Genomic DNA, 23010 nt, shown 5'->3' with positions numbered 1-23010 from the left:
AGAAGCAGTTTTAAAAAGCCACCTCACTATGATATAAGGAATGATCTTTTTAATAAGCAGCTATTTCACTAGAGCCAAGAGTACAGCACTTTTGAACAAATAAGCAAAATGATTAAATGTAGAGAAGTTTAAACACACTGTACTAGTGAGAGAGTAAGAAACATATGGAAATGGGGAGGAAATAGTAAGATGTCAAACACAGGGAAGAAAACCTCCAGAAATAGCTGCTAGACATGCATGTCATTGTAAAGCTACCATACACATTTAAAAAGAAAATTTGCTTCACAGGCAAAATCCCTTCAAGACCTTCTGAATTCTGTTTCCAAAACAGACTTGTCCAAAACTTGCAACATCTTGCCCTCTACCTTCTTGACAAGGAAAGTTTTCTGAGGTGTCACTCTATTTTGACAAGTTTTCTTTTGTTTAAGTTCCAGATATTTGAATAATCTCCAAAGATTCATGTTTCACTACGTAGCTTGAAGGATTCATCTGCTTGTATTTTTTACTTGATATTGCAAACAAAATTGTGGAAATTAATTGTGTGGATTAAGAAGGAAAGAAGGACAGGGAAAAGAACTCAAATGTCATTTTAGTGACATACCCCACGTGAATCCACTGCTGCATACATAATATCCATCCAACCTTTGAAAGTTGCCTGGAAAAATCCATTTTTAAAGTTATTATCATTAAACCAAAAATCAGTTTAAGAATCAGGTAAAGCTAATATAAACATGTTCAAAGTGTGCTATAAAAATTGTCCATCACTTCCAAAGATCTGCTTGGAAGTCTGATTCACTGGAGTTTAGTGAAGAGAAAAAAAATATATTTCTTGAAAAGGAAAAAAAAAAAAAGAGCCATAAATCCTGTGAAATGTGTTTTTATGTTAAATGATTTTTTTGGTAAATTCTGGTTTTTACAAAAGCAGAAAGTGTCAGCTTATCTAGCAAATAAATCCTAAAAGAAAAAAAACAACAACAAAAATATTCTAAGAAAACAGCAAATGATTCCTTCCTCCAATGTTTAGCAGCTCTGCTGAATCATAGAACACTTTGGAGGATACTGGGCAAAGAACTTCAGCTAGAAAAGATACAGGGGTAACACCCACTTTAAAAAATGCCTTTCTCTCTTTTATTGTGGGAGATCAATAAATTAGCCTCCCAATACTTGATGATTTACCTAATAAAATACAGAAATACGAATAAACTGCAGCATGTTTTTTCTTTCTCATCCCCTCTGAACTAACCTTTGCTGAGGAAAATGAGAGTGACTCTAAATCTGGTGACATGCATGTTATTTCAGGCTTAGAATGTTAATCAAAATTAAAACTAAATTGAAAAGCCATGACACACAGTGCTCAGTTTTAACACAAGGTTGAATGTGCTGAAGTGCTTTTCTAGGAGGCACTGAACAGCTTATATATAAGACAAATTGTCTTATATATATATAAATATATATAAAAAGTTCCCCAGTTTCAGTGAGATAACCAGAAGCGTTGTGGTGCCCCATGGTTGAGCTGCCCAGCACATTTCCTTGAAGAAGACAAAATTATGCATGTTTTGATAGAACTCACCACTTGGAGAAGAGCCAGGTAGCCCATCCCAACATTATCAAAGTTGACATCACTATTGGTCCACGTTCCACCATAGGAATTACAATCACTCATGTTATTAATTTGACTGAGATTTCCTTCCGGGAGGACGCATTTGTAAAATTGTTTCCCAAAGAATTTTACTCCTGCAATGTTAAACAGGAGCCAGAACACAACACAGACGAGCAAAACATTCAAGATTGAGGGGATGGCTCCCAAGATTGCATCCACAACGACCTTAAATAAATAAAATTCATGAAAAGAATGAACAATTCACATTCAGTGCTTTCTGTACTAACTCTGTATGTGGCTGCTTTTCTATTGACAAGTAAGTAAAAATGGTTCCCTTTCATTATTTTTTTTTTTGAGAATATGCATTTTTTTCAGGAAGATTTGTCAGACATTCTGGATGAAATTTTTCCCTAAGATGAATGAAATAATGGGTTTCAGAAAAGTACAAGTCTAAAAAAAAAATCAGTTTAGTTTGTTCTGCAAATTGCACCGAAGCTGGAAATGTGGAAAAATGTTCAGGTGTTCAAATTACTATCCACAATAATTCCTTGTGGTGGCACATTCTCATTCAATATCCATATTTCATTTGTATTTATAACATTTCTGTGAAAGTGATAGGTATCATTTCAAATGAACAACCATAAGGTGCAACCAGGTCATCTGAACCAAGTCCTAAACCAGAGATGAAAGTTGTAATTTTCACAAAAACTTCAAAAGCAGCTTTTACAAAATATGGACACACACCCCCAATATCCTTACCTTTATCCCTTCAAATCTTGACAAAGCTCGTAGAGGCCTCAATGCTCTAAGAGTCCTGAGGGATTTCAGGGCACTCTCAGAGGAACAAGGTGATTCTTTGGAAACAGCATTTAGTCCCCAGGAAACAAATGACAGCTGTGGTTATTGAATTGAAACTAAGATTATTAAATGATAGACAAAAACTGATTTAACGTGTCATAGCCTGAATGTTACAGTAAGTCAGTAAGTCAAACGAAGTAAGTAACCAGTAAGTCAAGCGAAGAAAATACACTTTCAAAGTTAACATAATATAAATTTACTTCACTCCTAATACTTAAAAAATAATGGAATTCTCTCATTCTAATTTGAAACATTTTTTTTTTTCCTTTTTTATGTTTTGCTTCAAAAACCGTTCCTTCAGCTTTTTGAGGGATGCTAGTCTAACAAGCAAATTGGTAACTATGGTAATTTCATAGAATCATAGAATTATAGGGGTTGGAAGGGACCTCTGAAGATCAAGTCCAACCCCCTTGCTGCAGCAGGAACACCCAGGGCAGCTCACACAGGAATGTGTCCAGATGGGTCCTGAAAGTCTCCAGAGAAGGAGACTCCACAACCTCTCTGGGCACCTCTGTCACCCTCACAGTAAAGACGTTTTTCCTCATGTTGAGGTGGAACTTCCTGTGTTATAACTTGGTGCTGTTATCCCTCATCCTATCACAGGGCACCACTGAAAAGAGACTGGCCCATTCATAACATTCACCCTTCAGATATTTGTAGACATTAACAAGGTCCCTTCTCAGTCTTCTCTTCTCCAGTCTAAACAGCCCCAAGCCTCTGAATTTCATACACTAGAAGACCAAGAAGCAACTCTATTTTTTTCTCTGATTCCCAGTAGCTTAAGATTTTTCTGTCATCTTAATTAATTTTATTTCAGTTTTATTTCTGATCACTAATTGCACCCTCTCTCTACACTTGAAAAAGTTTTTATAAACACCATGGTCCTCAATAACAGAGATACCTAATAAAATGTTCTTAAGCCTACATTGCCTACAATTTCCATTGAAATTTGTCCTAAAGTCTCTCTTGATTGCAAGTTTTTCAGCTTTTGGAAACTGCCTTTTGCACTTTTCTTTATTCACAATCAGATTTTACATGTAGTTCTCTATATAAAAAATATAAATATTCAAAATAAAAGACAAGCTGAATATATATATATTTTATATATATATATTTTATACTTACACATACAATGATGAAGTCAAGCCAACACCAGGCATTTGTGAAATAACTGTGCAAACCATAAGCAACCCATTTTAGAAGCATCTCCATGAAAAAGATGTAGGTAAATACTTTATCAGCATATTCTAGGAGGATTTTAACTTTTTTCCTCTCCTGCAGGTGAATATCTTCAAATGCCTGGAATTTCAGAATCCAGTTTTAAAACAGTATCTTTAAGAACTATTTTAAACTTGTACAAGAATACCCAGTTTATCTTATTATAACCATTTCACACTAAGTTATGGGTAACCAACACTTAAGTTTTATGCTTAGAAGTAAAAACCTAAATTGATAACTAAGTACAATCTCATTTTCAGGTTCCTTGAAAAATCCCATCCTTTCAGTGGTTCAACCTCAACCTGTCTTCATCTGATGAGGGTCCATTGTGGCTACCAAAAATCTTGGATTCCCACATTAGTGGATAACTTGAAGGTGTTGGTCTAAAATTCTTCCTAATAAAGCTTGAATTAAACACATTAATCACTGTTTTTCAGACACAGACTTTCCAAAGGAGTCATCGTTAATCAGCCTGCAGAGATGTAGGACAGATAGGAAAAATATTACAAACAGCTTATCTGGAACTGTTCATTCCTGGAGTTTCACCTCAACATTGACATTACTTTGATGTCAGTAGGGGTTTAGGAAAATGTTTTATTGATTGCTGTTGTTTGCATCATTGTTTGGTTGTGTTTAATGTACCTGCTGCCTTGCTAATTTATTTTAAGTTTTTTATATTGCCAAACCATTCCCAATTCCTTTCAACACCTTGCATTATTCCCTCACCAAGCCTCTGGCAATGTCTTTATTCTTCCTTTCATCCATTTCTCCCCTACATTACAGCTCCATTTCCACTTCATTTCTCATTTGCTGCCAACATTTCTAATTATCTATCCATCCATTTCACCACCACAATTTACCCCTTCCAAATCCACGTCTGTCATTACTTCTACTTAAAAGTTTTCTTACTTGTGTAGATACATCCTTCTACTTAAAAGTTTTCTTACTTGTGTAGAAAAAAAAGCCATCCTGTACCACACCCTTTCCCATACCCTATGATTCCTAGATATAAATTGCTGTATCTCATCTTGTCTCTTGTTTCATACGCTTTCTCAGGAGCTCAACATGCCTCTAGAGCCCCTCCAGGGCATTGAACAACTTCCCTTTCTTTTATCCTCATTCAGATGTGTGGTCCTTTCACTGACACTGCCCCTGCAGCTGCTAAATTTCTGTCTTATTTCTTGCCATGAGATGAGTCAAAAAGCTGAAATGAGAAGCTTAAGAGTGTGTGCTCTCAAGAGGAACACACCATCTCACATCCTTGGGATGCTGGAACACAACATCTTCATTTATGGAAGAGCAAATGAAGAGTAGAAGATCAATTTACTTGCTCAAAGTCACCTGGCTGTAGCTTGTGACAAAGCTCAGGAGTATCAGAGCTTTAGCCCATATCCAGTTTCAACCTGCGTCAGCTCTACACTTAGCAGCTCCTTACCTGACTTAGAAATCTCCTATTCTGCTATTTCTTAAAAAGTTCATTTACAGTCAACACCCTCTGAGGAATTAACAGTCACATGGGAGGCTGACCCAGTTGGTCCACAGACCTTTGGTTCAGGGCAACACCATAGCAAAGACACCTGGATGGCTTGGCAAGGATTAGCTCAGCTACAGTTACAAGTTATCACCAGCCACATGAAACCTTTCAATGCCTTGTAGAAACACCTGCTTGAGTGTCTCTGCTATGTGTCTCCAGTGCTCTGATAGATGATGATTTTTTTAGGTATTAAAGCAGACCTGATTTGCTCCCTGTATTTAGAAGTACTTCTGTTAAGCTTTCCTAAGTCATTTCAGATCCTGAAAACACACAAGAGTGTGAAGAACCACATTTCATTAAGAACTGTGAAGAAGACTATGATTCTATAAATTTAAATAACGTATCCAAGTGGGGGAGAGCCTTAGAAGTCATAGAATACGTTCCTTATACTCTTGTCTCTCCCTGGAAAAAGGAATGTGAGAACAGAAGAGATACATTAAATAGAAAAAACTGAGAAATTGAATGAAATTTACCAGTGCTGCACTGCTCAATACAATCATAAAAATTATAAAATTTTCAAACCAGCTATGTTTAACAATTTTGTAGCACGTTTTTCTAAATTTCCACCAAGTTTTGCCTGGAAACTTAGTGATATCCACTGCACAACACGAGCAACATTCAACACAACCTGAAAAGAGAAAGAAGAGCATATTGGTGACATGGAAAAGGTGGAGACGTGGAATCTAAAAAGCATGAAACATCTTAAAATGAGCTTGTACAGACTGCACAAAGAATGTATTGTTGTGGCTGAAAAGATCTAAAGCTACAGGAAAATACAGAATTTCTAGGCCAAAATGAGCTCTTTTAATAGAGCAACTTGCACCCAGAAAAAGCAAAGAAGCTTTTGTGCCCACAAGCACTTCTGCAGGGATTTAATCTAAAAACATTATTTCTATCTAAAAAACTTGCTTGTTTTACTTTCTGCATGTATTCCTTTTGTTTTGAAAAGAGATATTGCCCTACTAGTGGTTTAGGAAATTATTGTTTCTACTGATTCTTTCACTTGATTTCACTGCAGAGATGTTACAATTACATTCTCTGGTCACTGTTTTGCACCAGAAAAACACTTTTTCATTAGTTTGTGAAGGCAGAAGGATCAAACCCTGGCACTCAATGGAGTCTCAGGAGCAGTTCAGGCAATCAAATGTAGGTGTCCACATGAGAATGAGATGTACAGCCCTCTCAGTTCCATCAGATGCGTTGACTGGATGTTCATCCACAGTGCTAGGAGCTTGAACAAAGTCAGCTGAAGTGTCATTTAAGAGAGCAGACACCAACATGCATATCCTAACTGATCTCCAGCTGCCCCTTCAGAAGTGCTTGGGGTGCCTTTGCTTGTGTGCAGATATCTACAGTCTGATGTCTCAACAGAAGACTGAATCACACACCAAAGATGGCATCTTGCTACCTAAACCCAGGTGTTTAGAACCATTTTAGGTCTCTCTGGATATTCAACAGCTTCTGTGACAGTTCTGCCAACTTCATGCAGATGTCTTGCATGCTCTCAGGCACCCCATATGGTACTAAATGCCAGGGTGCAGGCATCCCAACCCTGCTACAGTTCTGTGCTGGCTTCAGGTATATTTATTAGAGTTTTTATGCTTATAAACAAGTGTCTCAGGCAAACAGTTTCTGCCAATTTGTAAATGTTCTACACAGATACCTTTGAATATGGATTAGCTTTGTGCCATTGCAATACATAAAAGATTCTTACTTTCTCCAAAACAGTCCTTGGGTGAGTGTGACTTTTTAGGCTGGGAAAACATCTCCAGAACAACAGTTGGATCCACACTGCTGGTGTCAGAATAGCTACCAGCATCACATTTCTGCACAGGAGAAGGGCAAATAAAATTATTTATTTATTTTTCATCAATAAGGCAATCAGATTTACAATTAATCATAATTAATGTCACTCCATCCCCCCTAAAATAGAAAAAATCTGCAGCGTATAAATTATCTTTATGTTGCTGAACTACCAAAATAAAATTACAGATAACAGGAGATAAAAGGCTAATCCCTACTCTTTGTTTCCATGGCTTTAACTTAACAAGTTTCTTGCTTTCTTGAAGTCATCTACTCTGGACTTGCAGGAAGGGAAATATTTAAAAGAGGTTATAGTATGCTACAACTTTGGTTTAGAGAAAACTCTGATTTCTTCATGCCAATCCAATTTTCCTTTCACTTTCAGAGGCACAAGCCAAGTCTCAAAAGGCTTGAAGGAAAGAAATGTCTACACATCTCAAAGGATTGTAGTTATTGGTAGGTAACCTACACACTTATAAAACTAAAGACGATAAAGAAAACAAGTATAAAGAAAAAGGATTAAAGCAGTCTATCACTCATAAAGTGTAAGTGCCTTGAATGACACAGAAATGGAAGACATGAGAACAGGGATAAGAATGAGAAGCCAGAAGAAGTAAGTGTGGGGTTTAGTTAATTTCTATTTACTTATGTTGTACAAAAGAATATATTAAGTTACACTCTATGCTTTAAACTATTACTATCTCTAGAGAGATGTACCATTCATCCAGGCTTGTATCATTCAGGCTTGACAGGGCTCTGAGCATTCTAGTTGGAGATGTCCCTGCTTATTGTAGGGGGGTTGGACTAGGTGACTTTTAGAGGCCCTTTCCAACCCAAGACATTCTATGATTCTATGATCTTATACTTGTACACCCTGGGAAAACCTCAGCTTGTGCTGTCATTGCTGACTGAGAGAACCATTGCAACAATGGATTGACCCAAGGGAAACCATGCTTGACCAACCTCATTGCCTTCTAACACATCATTACTTGCTGGCTAGATGAGGGGAGAGCAGTGGATGTTATCTATCTTGACTTCAGCCAGGCTTTTGATTCTGTCTCTCATAACATCCTCATTATGAAAATCAGGAAGAGTGGGCTTGATGAGTGGACAGTGAGGTGGACTGAGAGCTGGCTGTGTGGCAGATCTCAGAGGGTGGTGATCAATGGGTCAGGGTCATGTTGGAGGCCTGTAACCAGTGGTGTCCCCCAGGGATCAATACAACAGTTCAAGAGAGACAGGGAACTGCTGGAGAGAGTCCAGGGGAGGGCAACAAAGACGATAGGGGAACTGGAGCATCTCTCTAATGAGGAAAGGCTGAGGGAGCTGGGACTCTTTAGCCTGGAGAAGAGAAGGCTGAGGGGAGATGTGACCAGTGTATATAGGTATCTAAGGGGTGGGTGCAAGGAAGATGGAGGCAGGTTCTTCTCAGTAGTTCCTAATGTCAGAGCAAGGGGCAATGGGTACAAGCTGGAACATAGGAAGTTATATTTAAATATGAGGAAAAACTTATTGACAAGTGAGGGTGATAGAGCCCTGGGACAGGCTGCCCAGGGAGGTTGTGAAGTGCCCTTCTCTGGAGATACTCAAAACCTGCCCAGATGCAGCTCTGAGTAATGTGCTCCAGGAGATCCTACTTCAGTGGGAGAGTTGGACTAGATGATTTCTAGAAGTCCCTTCCAAATCCAGCAATTCTGTGATTTTCATGCACATTCCACAGAATAATGAAGATGATAATTACCACTTTTTGCACTTTCTTTTCACGTGTTTCTGAAAAACCACTTGTAGTTTCAGAAGTCCCAGAAATCTGACTGAGGATGCTTGAACTCCGGCATTGCTCTCTACGTCTTAATTGGTCTCTCTGCATAAAATAATGCAAAACAGCTATTTTCCACATTTTTCTTCCTGCCAGTCACTCTTTAAAGTCAAAATTCCTTAATAGAATCTAAGGCATCCAGAAGTTTTAGCACGTTTGTCTTTTTACAGATAATTAAATGCAGTTCCTATAAGGCATGTTAAAAGAATGGTTTCTTCCCCAATTTTAAACACTTTGGTCCTGTGATTAGACTGTGGAAATGTATCATTTCTCAAGATCTACATTTAGCCCACTGATGGATTCCTGCATCAAATTAATTCTTCCCCAATTTTAAACACTTTGGTCCTGTGGTTAGACTGTGGAAATGTATTATTTCTCAAGATCTACATTTAGCCCATTGATGGATTCCTGCATCAAATTAAAGAAGTTCTGAGGAACTGGCTCAGTAGCAGCCTTTGCAGCTGGACTCTAACAGTCTGATATTTCTAGTTACAGGCAGAAGAGCTGAATGATCCAAATCAGCTCTCACTTCTTTTGCCAACACAAATTCCAAGCACTATCAGATTCTACTGCAGCAGGGAAATAATTTCTGACACCAAATGTTTACAGACAACAGATTTCAATTAGCCACAGGTGCTTCTAAGGTTCAGTAATTTCTGCTTCTTTAAGAACTCATCCAAAGATACTCCACTGATGATGCCTCCTCTTGTGGCCAAAACCACAGAAAATACATCTAACCAGTCCACCAGACACTGACCATATATTAATCCACCTATAAATAGCACTTGACATTTTTGTCATAGCATAACTCTAGGTAAATGCATTTTGAGCCTAAATACCTATTCTGATAGATTTAAAATAGGGTGATGTCACCATCATAACACAACAGACACTCATAAAATACAATCTTAAAAATGCTCATCTAGGTACAGTACAGTCATCAAAGCCTGATGTTCCACCTGAGCTTGCTGCTCACACATTTGAATGTGGTTTTTAGATGAGGTAAACCTCATGTTGCCACGTGCTTACACCATAACTTTTACTTGTGAAGAAAAAAAAGCACAGTTGCAACATCTTAGAAAATCTCATTCCTACTTGAATGTGCTACCTGGGGAAATACACAGAAATCAATAACAAAAATTAGATTAAAATAATAAAGTACTTTTTGTTAGAGGCTTTATGTGAAGAACCTACACATCAGCCTGATCTTCTGTTGTACAAGCCAACAGGAGGAGGAGAAGGGAATTAAAAAGACATTAATAAATTATTTTTTTAAGGTGAAGCTTTTATTTATATTGCCTTTGGATTCCATGCAACTGAGAAGTGACATATAAGCAACAAAAGGGGCCTTTCAAAAATTCCAGGTGCCATGGCTAAGGCAAAGCAGTCAAATAAGACAGAATGTCTGTCTTGATCAGACTTCATTTAGCAACTGACAGCAATAAATGGAAACAAAACAGACAGGAGCAGAATTATGGCTCTAAATGAGGAGAATGATGAAAAAGTGGATTCTCAACATCTCTTATTGAATAACTAAGATGATTTGGTAGCTCTTGCATTTTGAAGCTACTAGAACCAAGTAAATGACAGAAGTGCTACATTTACTGTTGAGTCTTGGATATTATATTACAGATGCAAGTAATTTTTCAAATAGTAATATTTCTTACCTGTTTTCTGTATTCTGTTTCTGTGCATACACTGTGTCCATCATCACCTACATTGGTGTAAGTCTCTGCTACTTCAATGGGAACACAGGCTTTAGGACTGGTTACAAAATCTCCGTATTTCTTTGTTATTGAGCAACTCTCTTCACTATTGTCATACCCAGTGTCAAAGCAACAGTTGTCTATATCCTTTCTGACATCTGTCATGGCATAGCTGTTTTCATCTCTGTCTTTGGCAGAAGTCTTCTTTTTGGCTGTTGTTCTGAGGCTTCGTTTCATTATTTTGCCACAGCCATCACAAATTCTGTCCTTCACAGACTGCAGGCCCTTGTGAATCTGTGCAATTGCAATCTGACATTTAGTCATTTGTTCTGTTTCCCCTTGTCCCATTGAGGAGTCAGTACCAAATGAACTCAGCAGCAAGGCAATGAAGAGGTTGAGCACCTTAAAAAAAAATTAAAGTAAGTTGGAGACTTTACTGCTCGTGGAAAAGACATTTCAGAAAATCCTCCTGAGATTAAAAAAAAACACACCACCTAACTCACTTTCATCAACCACTGCAACAAAATTATTTACTATTCTACTTGAATATTAATATAGCGTGATGTGGTTCCTTCTGGAAGGAAAGGCAGGAGGGAAAGAAAGGGAGTGAGGGTTTGGGTATATTAGATATATTTTCACATGTGCTGTTGTCCATAAGGTACGAAGAGGAAGATATGTTGAAAAACAGCAGGCAAAGATAAGTTGTGATAAGATCACCATCAAAAAGGTTCTGGTATAGACCAACAAACCCTGCAGACAAGAAAGATTCCATTTTCCACTGTATATACATTAGACCTAGAATATCTCACACAAACCAGAAAATCTGGGTGCTGTAAACTTTTGGAAACATAGGGATAAATTGGTAACCATTCAACAGTTTGGTTATTTGATCCTATCAACAGAAAAGACAAAGAAATCGGACACTAAACTTTCAAAAATACTGCACTTCTGTACTCTGGGTAGAAGGAATAATATTGTATATTTCACATAGCAGCTCTACCTCTTGTGTGAGAAAGAGAAAGAGGAGAAAAGAAAAAAAAAAATTATTAGGTAACATCCAGAAAAGAGAATAGTGTGAAAACTCCTCAAATGAAAAGGTTTGCCTCAGAAAAAAACTATGTCAGTGTAACTGGATGCATTCAGTAGGGACTCAAAAATAGCTTGAAACTCACCACCAGGTTTCCTATCACCAGGACTAACAAGAAAATGGGTAGACACAGTCCTTTTTCAGCCACTTCCATACATTCCCACATGGTTTCAATCCATTCTCCACATAATATTCGGAATATAATCAGGAATGAATGACAAAAATCCTTCATATGCCAGCGTAAATTTGGACTTGTGCTTATTCTACAGTAATTTCCCTCATAATATTTGCCCAAAACCTGCTTTCCTACTACAGCAAAAATAAATACAGTGATAATCAACACCAGAGTGAGGTTACCCAGAGCACCAACTGAGTTCAGAATTATTTTCATAAGAGTATTTAAGGCCGGCCAGGACTTTGCCAATTTGAAGATCCTGAGCTGTAAGTAAAACACAAGAGAACAATGTGAGTGGCAAACAATGCACAGAGAGGACAGCACACATAAAAACCAGAGCCTGTATTCATCATGCTGGCTTGACTTCAGTCATGCCATCACAAGTTTTCCCCCCAAAGAAAGGTTTTTAATTGTTCTGATCCAAAAGCAGTGTGCTTAACCTCAGATGGTTAATGCTACTGAGAACAGAGAACTGCCAAAGGAGTTAGCAGTTAGGAACTGCTAAGTTAGATATGAGTATGTGTAAGTATGTTAGTATTAATAACAATACTAGTAATAATCAAGTGGCTTATGGACACTTAGCCAAGGCTTATGGAATTACTGTACTTTGGGCTAAATCAAATGTAATCAGACAGAAACTGAAAACAGATTTTTTTTCTACCTCTCACCCAGCAAACTTCAAATGGGATCTGAAAAGCCAGATGAGGTCTATTTTGTGCACCCTCATGAGTAAAAAGGACATTTTTAGTCTAATTAGCGTCTTAAAATCTCTCAGTCATGATACACAAGATGAAACAGAATTCAACTGAACTTCTAGGTGTAATGACTCTAAAAAAGCTATGAAGGATGTGAGAAGTAATTAGTGCATTTAGCATTTTAAATACACATCAACATTGTAAGCAAGAAAAGTAACATTACACATAGACACCTCAGAGCTTTGACTCCTTTTCCCTAAGATGGAGGAAAACATTAAGGAGACCTCAAGGCCTTGGGAAAAGCTACATTATTTTACAACTCTCAACTCAAACTGAAAAGCTGTGAAGGAACCTTTGCTATCCTCCAGCTCATGAAAGCTAATATCTCTTCCTAATGGAAGATCTGAAACCTCATTGGGCAGTGCAACTGTACAGACCTAACAGGGAACCAGGGAACTCTCTGTAAGGTCAAATCTCCACTGTGCCAGATGATTTGTAGTATCCAATATACACAGTATAGTAAATATATTGAACATATTCTTTAATATTAATTTAACATTCACTCTAATTAAGCATTCTTATTTATCAATAAAGAGAATTGATTTAACAGTTTCATCAGTAAAATAATTTGAGGGTATTCCATTGTAATCTTTTACAAATATATACAACCCATGTACTTCTAGAAAAGAATGGAGAAATAATTACCAGCCTGAAATATGACAGATTTTCTTCAAAGCTTATTAGACCAATCATAACAACTATGCTGTCAAAAATATTCCATTTTTGCTGGAAATAGTTGTAAGGATCTAGGGCGATGATTTTTAAGATCATTTCTGCTGTAAAAATCAGGGTGAAGACCTGGAAAGAGGAAAAAGGAATGCAGAAAACAAGTTACAGAAGAAGTATTTCTTCTTATGGGACTGTCCCAGTATAAATATGGGGTTATAACTGCATATTCATTCTAACATAAACCTGACTCACCTTGTCACTTAAAAAAATCATGTTTTGATAATAGGCTCCCATACCAGGGTACTCCAGTGCCATGAGAAAAGTGTTCACAATAATGCAAATTGTGATCAAGAGATCAGCAAATGGATCCAAAATTACCAGTTTCACCTTCTCCTTGACTATTAACCAGAATGGACAACAATTCCAAATCAGGTACTCTTGAGCGAAACGTTTGCAGAATGAGGGGCATTTCAGTTTTGACTCCTGCAGTTCTAAATGACAAGAGGGAAAAGGGACATACAAATAATCTTGGGTGGAATTTCATAGCGTGAAGAAAAAGACAATCAGTCACACAAAATATTCAAAAGAAAAATCAATTTCATAAGAGCAGAATAGCATCATTGGAAAACATTATTTCACTCATTCTACATAAACACAGACCATCAACACATCATAATTACAGAAACAGGTGATATTACCAACCTCTTCATACATTTAATGAGAAAGGACCTGCATTAAGGACAAAAAACTGTCTATGGAAAATCTGACAACTTGTCTTCTGTGAGTTAAATCTGCAGATAGAGATGCAGCACAGGTTGAAAAAACAGATCAGGATAAAAGGAAGAGTGTTCCTCATTTCTTGGTGTCCATAGTCCAGGATAGGGTTATAAGTTGGAAGTTGGATGGGACTTCAGGAGATCTCTAGTGCAACTGCCTCCTCAAAGCAGGGTCAACCATGAGGTCAGAAACTGCATAACAGACAGATCCTCTGTCTGACTGTCCTCATGGTGAAAGCCTCTCCTGACACACAGTTTGAAGCTATTTTCTTTCAACTTCTTCCTGTTGTCTCACCTTCTTCCTGTGAGCCACGGTGAAGAGCCTGGCTCCATCTTCTTGGTTATGTCTTCCTACAGACTGGAAGGCTGATACTAACTTCCTCTCAAAACCCTCTCTCCAGGTTGAAGTAGCCCAGCACTGGTGGCACTGACTTGGTGGCCCTCTGCTGAACTCAATATATTTCTTGTACTGGGACAGTTGAAGAGCAAACTAGGCATAGTATGTGTTCTAGCAATTGCCCAATAAAGGGTGAAAACCAGTTTTCTCCTGGCTATACTAATTGTAATATAGTTCAGGATACTGTTGGCCAATGCTACTGCTCATGCTCAGCTCACTGCCCATAAAGACCCACAGGGCCTTTCCTGCAGAGCTGCTTCCCAGCCAGCTCCCAGCCTGTGATGCTGCCAGAGACTCTTGCAGATATGCACAAGTTTATATTTCTTCTGGCTGAATTTTCCTTAGGTTCCTGCTGGCCCATTCCTCCAGTCTGTCTAAGTCCCTCTAGATGGCAGCCCTTACCTCCAGTTTGTGAAGTGGTTCCCCCCTTGTTTGGTGGTGTCATCTGTAAAATTCAAGTGCAAGCCTTCTGCTGCCTCCTCCAGATCACTTAGGACAAGATGTGTCCTAGGATGCACCTCTGTGCTACTCCACTTGCTACCTGCCTCTAGGTAGAGTACGACCTGTTCACCAGCCACTTGGAGCCTAAATGTCCAGACAGTTTTTGGTCCAGCTAGTTGCCCACCTATGGTAGGCCCTAAAACTGTAACCTGGATGAAAAAATACAGTGGGAAACAGTGTTGAAAGCCTTGCTGAGGTCAAGGTAAGTGAAAAAATTGTTCTTCCCTCATCTACAAACCCTAGTCTTTTTATTCTACAGGGTTGGTCAGGCATGATTTACCCTTGGTAATTGCACGTTAGAGTAACAGCTGGGTGAGATACAAGAATATTTATTTTACTGAAATTTACATTTAATTGCAGCATAATTTCCCCTGGTGACTTTCAAGATAATGCTGACTGTGACATTTTGATCTCTTAGGTGAAGTGACACAATTACCACCGGAAAACCAGTAAGGAATGACTTACGCATATTGTCTGTGATAACAGTGGCTGCGCTCATTAACCTGTGTCTTCGGAGAGGATCATTAATGGAGTCCACTGACAATTCATAGGACAGCAGTATCTGCCTCTATGGACAGAAAAATAACAGAAGATAAAATAACAAGGGTATATGAATAAATGGTAATCGAAAACTTATGTCCAGGGTAAGATAAATCTGCCTTTTAAAATACATATTAGAATCACAGAATTATTGAGGCTGGAAAAGGACTTTCAGATCATCAAGTCCAGCTTATGACCAACACCACCACATCAGTCAGACCATGGCACTAAGTGCCACATCCAGCCTTTCTTTGAACACATCCAGGGGTGGTGCCTCCACCACTTACTTCCCTGGGAAGTCCATTCTAATGTCTGATCACCCTCTCCGTGAGGAAGCGCTTCCTTATATCCAACCAAAACCTCCCCTGGAGCAGCTTCAGGCCAGGCCCTCTTGTCTTGTTGCTGGTTGCCTGGAAAAAGAGCCCAACCCCACCTGGCTACAACCTCCCTTCAGGTAGTTGAAGAGAGTGATAAGGTCCCCCCTGAGTCTCCTCTTCTCCAGGCTAAACAACCCCAGCTCCCTCAGCCTATCTTTGTAAGACTGTCCCTCTCACCAGCCTTGTTACTCTCCTCTGGACCTGCTCCAGCACCTCAACTCCTGTCCCTGTGTAGGGCACCCCAAGAATCACATCATGTGCCTGAGAGCATCATCCAAATGCTTCTTGAGCTCAGGCAGGCTTGGTGCTGGGACCACTGCCCTGAGGAGCTTGTTCCAGTGCTCAACCACCCTCTGGGGGAAAAACCTTTTCCTGATATCCAACCTAAACCTGCCCTGATTCAGGCTCCTCCTACTTCCCCTAGTCTTGTCACCAGTCACAGGAGTGAAGAGATCAGGACCTTCCACATCTCTTCCCCTCAAGAGGAAGCCATAGACTTCAATGAGGTGTCCCCCTCAGCCTCCTCCGAGCAAAACAATCCAAGTGACCCCAGCCACTCCTCAGAAGTCATCCCTTCCAGACCAGAAATAATCCATTAAAGTTCTTCTAGAACTGATTATGTCCTGCCAAAACATTTCTCCCCAATATGCTCCTTTCTCTTTGACTTAGCATCTTTAACCTCTTGTGATCAGAGAGTAGATTGTTTGAAGACTCCTCAGTTGCAGCAGAGCTAGTACTACCAGTAGTAACCATGATACGAAACAAACTGCCATGGTTTTTCCAGACTGTATTTTCTAATGGTAGAACTATACACTGGAGCAGCTCACACTGCTTGGATCATGCTCTAAGCCCTCTTTAAAAAAAAAAAATAAAAAAATAAAAAATTAATGAATATGAAATACCAACATTAGTAGGACAACGTGAGAGCTGTGATGTAGGGGAGTGAGAACAAGTGAGTCTGCAGGTGGACTATGTCTCTCAAAGCACGTTCATGATTGATAAATAGCTGCTTCTGCTGTTTAATTATTATCTGAAAGTATGTTTAAGACAGCATAAGCCTACAACCAGGATCTCACAGTTATCTGGAGCTAGGTGTTGGAAGTCTTAATGCAGAAATGTACAGGCATCTGTTAGCAAGCTCAGCAATGTAGTTTAAACTCTGCAGAATACACTTCTGAAAAGTGGGTTCCACTCAACAATTCTTGTACAAAGTTTTAATGCAATCTATTACTAGTTCCCAAAAGTTTCTATACAGAGATGTCCATAACTTTGCAATTCCCTGCACATAAAGAGGGCAATGGACCTTGGGAAAGGTCTGAAGATGTTATTTCTGAAATATAAAAACACAGATTGTGCTTAGAATCCAACCTGTGTAGATTTTGCAGTCTTAGGGAGGTAAGATCTAGGAACTAAACCAAATTTATTTCCTGGCTCAGCCATCTTCTTCCATACAGTCACAGGCTTAGAGGGAAAAAATAAATACATAGGTTAAACTGCCATAAGAGGTGATTTTTATGCTTATAGAAGATATGACACCTGTTATGAAAAGACTTTTCCTTTCCTCAATAGGTATAATAATGCAATATCATGGACTGTGACAGAGTGTTCCCTTTAAGCACAGCAGAGCCAAAGTAGGTCACAAAATGGCATCATCTTTACATGGCTGTGGAAGCAGCAATGACATTCTTAAGGAAGTAAATACCACAGTAAAGGAGATGACAGATGGCAGCTGCTGCCAAGTGGATGATTTTTTACTCCTTCAGCTCAGACACATAATTTAATATAGCTAGGATCACAGAATTCAGAAGAAATTGTGAGCATGTAGACTGTCAGAATGAAAACCTAATCCATTTTAGCTAAATTGACATGTATGATAAAAACTCCCCTACAAGGATACTTTTCCAAAGGAAGGAAGTTGGGCCATTACTCCTTTAAATCTGCTACTGGAAAGTTTCCATTTTCTATGAGGTGGGTGGGAACAATTCTGATGTTCTCCCAGAAGCAAGAGATAATCTGCCATGAGATGAAACCATCATGAGGCGGGTCACAGAAAATACATTGGGAGAAAGAGGGATAAGGGGTAATATCAGAATGCACTGGGTATGTTTTGGTGATGATTTCCAGCTCTCCACATCTAGAGGCCCTGCTCAGTCATGGAAAATGATCCCCACAGAAATGGGAGGAAGAAACACATCTGGCTTGAAGACTGGTTTGAAATTCCAACCTGCATTATCAAAGGTGTGGCTGCAAACCAGGGTTTCAGTCAAGGGGTTTTTTTTGGGAAAAAAACATCTACTTTTACACCATTTGTCTTTCCAGTGGACTCAGTATGGTGCAAGTCACAAGCCTATACTGGAGAACAGCTGCTGTTGAAACAGCATAAGGGGATTAAAAGCCTTCTTTTCAGAAATTGTTAAAAATAACTCAGTAATATGAACAATTGCATAAGAACTATTTTGGAAGATTCTGCTCAAGATTAAAACACCTAAATACATGCATCTACATGTGGACGTTGTGATAGAACCAGAGAAAAATTAAAGTTGGGAAGGTTTTCTGCAAGTCTTCCTACTCTCTTGTTCAAAGCAAGGGAAACTTCCACCTCAGGGACTATTAAAAAAAAAATAAAATTCTCTGGATGAACTGTTCTAATATTTACCCTCTGTCACAGTGATTTTTCACACTCACCCTCCCACCCCCACACCAATAAATAACTGGAATTTCCCTTGTTGCAACTCCTTCCCCTTGACTTTCCATTCTGCACCTGTGCAGAATCTGTAGAATCTGTTCTGCTCCTTCCCCTTGACTTTCCATTCTGCACCTGTAAGAAGATACTGGCTTCTTCTTTTTACACTCCCATTAGATACTAGTAGACAGCAATAATCAGTTTCTTCCCTTTCCCACTTCAGGCTGAACAAACCAAATATTTCCACTCCTCCTCATACATCACGTGCTACAACCCCTTAATCTTGGTGGTCTCCCTTGGCTTTGCATGATAACTCAATATAATCCTTCTACTGGAGAGCTCAAAACTCAAGACAACACCCCAGATGCAGTCACACATGCACTGGTCATGCCAAGTGAAGATACAGAACTGGACCAAGCTTTGAAAAGGTAAACAAACCCACACTCTAGATGGATGCTGGACCATAGGAAAAATGATTGTAAGGACTGTCCATGAGGTCCAGTATTTTGCCAGTTTCAAAGGTACTGTAAAAAAAGTCCCCAGGATTAAGCAAAGTAAGAATTACAAGTCTTAATAGCAATTTCTTAATGGATTTAGAAAGGACTGATGAGCAGAGGGATCTTCTGCAAAGCCAGAAGTCACTGCTGTAATCAAGATGTGAAATAGCACACGTGGGATTCAGCCTAATGTTCAGACATCCGCCTTTAATATGTCCATGTGCACAATGCATCTAAAATCCTATTATAAGTGATGCTTTTTCCTTTCGAAAGTTTGATTCACTTAAACATGAGTGTCTGAATCCATTTGAGGTTGTCTATTAAGACATTTGGTGTCTGAGAATCCACAGTCTTAGACTAAGCAGACATGACACATCATGACTGTGCCCTTCCGTAGAGTAAATGGAGGCCAAGTAAGACTCTCTAGAAACCCTCTAATGTCACACAGTATCAATTTTTGCCCACCCCAAAAATTTAGATCTTTATTTGTCTCTGGGAGATAGTCACACAGTGCTGGAAGATGTGGCACAGACGCCAAAGATATCCAGGATATCTAACCTGTCCAAGAACATCTAAAATGGCACTAAAGGGTCATAGTTACTTACACAAGTAAACTAGGCCCCTAACATTAGAAGTCCAATCTTAAATACCTAGACCAGGGAATTAGTTGTGTCTACAAAAAAAAAAAAGGGTAGGTCATGAGGGAAATTCTAGAACTTGCAGGGTTTTATGTTTGTTTATGCAGCACAATAAAGATGCTGACAGATCTCAGCACATATTTATGTGCAGAGGACAATCATGTGCCAGATGTATCCTACTGAAGGCCACTCTGAAATTCCCTTTCAAACCCATATAGTGTTGTCTCCCTCTAGTCCTAAAATCTACCTTTCAGATTGTTTTACAAACAAGTAAATTCAATGCATGCAAGAAGGAAAAAAAGAATAATAAAAAAATATTTTTAAAAAGAGGGGGAAACTGCAAAGAAAGAAATCTTTTCTGCTCATCAAATTGTCATATCACATTCACCTCTAAGGAACATATCTTCTGTTTCAAATACTTACCAGCTTCTTGTGACAGCGACCAGGCTGTGAATTAAATATAGCTTCATCTTTGTCATGATCACCTAGAACTAAGTTTTGCATTAAAATAGGTCTGTCTTTCTTCATCTCTTTTTCTTCTGTATTTTCAGCAACTGGCACTTCAGATCTGACCTCTAAGGCCTTATTATCTTCTCCTACAGCCAACATCTATAAAAGAAACATCTATTAATATAAGGGCAATGAAGCAGGATCATATACAGTTTAATTTTTATGCTATTTGAATGCTTTTCAGCAACAATGCCTATCTTTCAACTATTAAACTACTATAAAAAGAAAGGAGCACAAAATGGTATGCACAATACTGAAAGATAGAGCAGGGTTACCCATCAGCTACTATAATTAAAGTTTGCCCTTGACTCTTTAGATACTGTATTTTGAATCTGAATTATAGACTATTATGGTGTCTCCTTTTCCTCTTCTTTTCTTGATTGGAAAGGACCTTGAGCCCAAAGACAACAGGAGACTAAGGGCTCAGACTAAATCCTAACATGTTAAACCTTTTTAAACTCCTAATCCTGTTGAAAGAAGAATAGAAGGAAGAAAAGGCTAAGCAGAGATTAGCATGCTGGAGTTTTGGACAGAGAAACATTACAGGCCTTGTCAAGACCAGCAGAGGAGGAATTTGGTAAATGGGTGATGCTTTTCACCTTAACAATGACATTGGATAGTTGCTAGAGAGTATTTGTATGACCTCTTACAAGTCTGACTTTTCTGATTGTTAGCAGTAAATCAGAGGTATGTTTTATAAAAAAGAAATAAAATATGTCTTACCAATAATTGTCCATCTATCTTGTTGCCTCAGCTCAGACATTCACTTCTCAGAAATAAAATAAAAACAACAAGTAGATCCCTTGTTCTGTACAGGCCAAGGAATGAATGAAGCCAGACCATACTGTGCCAAGAGGAAACACTGTAGAAATCTGATGTGTCTCTATTAGCTCTTCAAACCAACAGCAAAGAAACTAACAGAGTCTCTGGGTGTCCTACAGTCATATAGAACTAGCAGCACTCCTACTCTGGCCAAAGATTGTTCCTGCTCTTGTCAACTGGTAAACCTGCTGCATGTACTCACTCAAAAAGAGGCATGAGAGCCCTTAAACAGCTGAGCAAAATGGCTCTCAGAAGCTTGTGCTTTTAATCAATCCTGCAGTCTATCAGCATCAGAACTTCCAATCTCAGGGAACTGGAGAAATGACAACTTTTCTTATGGATGCAAATGTACCCACTCATATTTCCTTCATTAGTGGATGGAGGAATAACAAGAAGGAATATCCAGAGAAAGGAATTTCTGTAGAGGGCAACAGTGACAGTGCACAAGAATGGGGCAACCCACAGAACACAGGCACCTGAGCCACACCATAAAAGCTATATACTTGCCAGCAAGTAATTCCTATACAATGTCAGGTCTGAAAATCCTAAAACTTAATATGATTTAACTTGGACTCAAGCTGTTTGTTTATATTACAGAAATGTTTATATATTTTTATAAATATATACACACATTTCTGTGGCTATTTATAAAGACACAGAGAGAAAGAGATATTAAAGTCTTGTAAGAAGCACATATTTAATTAAAATCCTAATTTCCTTAATTCACAAAAAGAAGAAAACAAAAGGAATCACATACTGTATATTTATGTAACAATGTACAAACCTTTTCTTTCTCTAGAAGCTGTTTGGCATCCTGAAGTAACTTTTCCTTTGCCTCTGTTTCAGCAAGAGTAGCTCTGCTTTGCTCTTCATATGCCATAGTTACAACAGCCAGGATTAGATTGAAGAGATAAAATGAGCATAAAAAGATGACCCCCAGGAAAAATAAAATGGAGTTTTTTCCAGATGTACGGATAGTCTGTGAGGAAAAGGCAAAGCCTGTAACAAAGTCTTAACATACTAACATTTACAATAGAATTTCAAACTAATTTTAAACAATTTCTCTCCCTATACAATATAAAAGGACAATGTATTGCAGCGTTTCATTGAACAACAGCAGGATCTACCTTTGGTCTAATCTATACAGCCTAATTTATTTGGACTGATTGCTTATTTATACATTTTTGAAAGTGGAAGCAGAGGACATGGCCCCCAATTATCTCTGAGACATTAAAAACTAAAAACCACGAGACCACCAAATGGCAAAAAGAAGATGCATCCATTAAAAAAAAATCTCACTTAAGAAAACTCGGTTGAAAAAAATTAAACTGAACCATATGAAAGCTATAGAATAAGGCAGAGGATAATTCCCTTCTAGCAAAGGCATTGCATATCTGTAAGGGATCCAGAATGTTCTCTACATGCAGCTTTTGTATAATTTTTGTCAAAAATTAGAATTTAAATGTTATGTTCAAGTCTCTGGCTCTAATTTCTTTTAGTATCAGTTGTCAAAAATTATCTGAAATGTAAGTGTATATGTTGAGCCGAAAGGCTTGGTGAGGAGTCAGGACTTCAAGGAAGAGAAACAGTATGTCACAAGTTCTTATAAACCCTGCAGCAACAGTGAGGTCACCCAAATCCTCTGGTAATTACATAATAACATTTAACTGTTAATCACTGACCCAAGTGTGTTCTCCAAACAAATTTCACAGCAGGATTGCTCCCATCCAGTATCACTTGCAGCTGTTACAACTTAGTCACTTGAAGCTACTTCCTTAATATTTACATCCATTTTAAAAGAAACTGGGTACCAGTGATGCTAAAACAGGTGCAGATTTTTCTAGTGGACATAAAGCTCTGAACTGCAGGTCTAAAGTAATTCTAGGAGGTAAGAAAAGTACCTACTTGTCTGTAGAGGCGCTCCCAGCAGTCCTGGGTCATCAGACGGAATAAAGAAAGAAAGGCCCAGCCAAAATGATCAAAACTTGTGTAACCAAAGTCAGGATTCTTACCAACCTTCAAGCAGCTATAGTTTTCTGGGCACTCTT

General features: G+C 38.5%; 1 protein-coding gene across 1 annotated transcript in view; it reads right to left on the bottom strand.

Annotated features, from left to right (window-relative positions):
- The window catches only part of LOC104396196 (sodium channel protein type 5 subunit alpha-like), a 39485-nt gene that overhangs the window by 4499 nt on the left and 11976 nt on the right, over positions 1 to 23010 (bottom strand). Inside the window, exons 8-20 of the mRNA XM_010006013.1 lie at positions 20054 to 20115; positions 15361 to 15463; positions 14388 to 14390; positions 13474 to 13712; positions 13198 to 13350; positions 11708 to 12061; positions 10497 to 10937; positions 6925 to 7036; positions 5684 to 5838; positions 3539 to 3757; positions 2360 to 2434; positions 1571 to 1825; positions 602 to 655 (exon numbers count right to left, since the gene is read on the bottom strand). Of these exons, the coding sequence (XP_010004315.1) occupies positions 602 to 655; positions 1571 to 1825; positions 2360 to 2434; positions 3539 to 3757; positions 5684 to 5838; positions 6925 to 7036; positions 10497 to 10937; positions 11708 to 12061; positions 13198 to 13350; positions 13474 to 13712; positions 14388 to 14390; positions 15361 to 15463; positions 20054 to 20115 (2225 nt within the window). The remainder of the gene's footprint in view (positions 1 to 601; positions 656 to 1570; positions 1826 to 2359; positions 2435 to 3538; positions 3758 to 5683; positions 5839 to 6924; positions 7037 to 10496; positions 10938 to 11707; positions 12062 to 13197; positions 13351 to 13473; positions 13713 to 14387; positions 14391 to 15360; positions 15464 to 20053; positions 20116 to 23010) is intronic.

Source organism: Chaetura pelagica, unplaced genomic scaffold (assembly GCF_000747805.2).
Source record: "Chaetura pelagica isolate M959 unplaced genomic scaffold, ChaPel_1.0 scaffold199, whole genome shotgun sequence".
Lineage (NCBI taxonomy): Eukaryota > Metazoa > Chordata > Aves > Apodiformes > Apodidae > Chaetura > Chaetura pelagica.
Note: the sequence above shows the minus strand (reverse complement) of the source record. Positions and strands in the feature narration are given on the sequence as shown.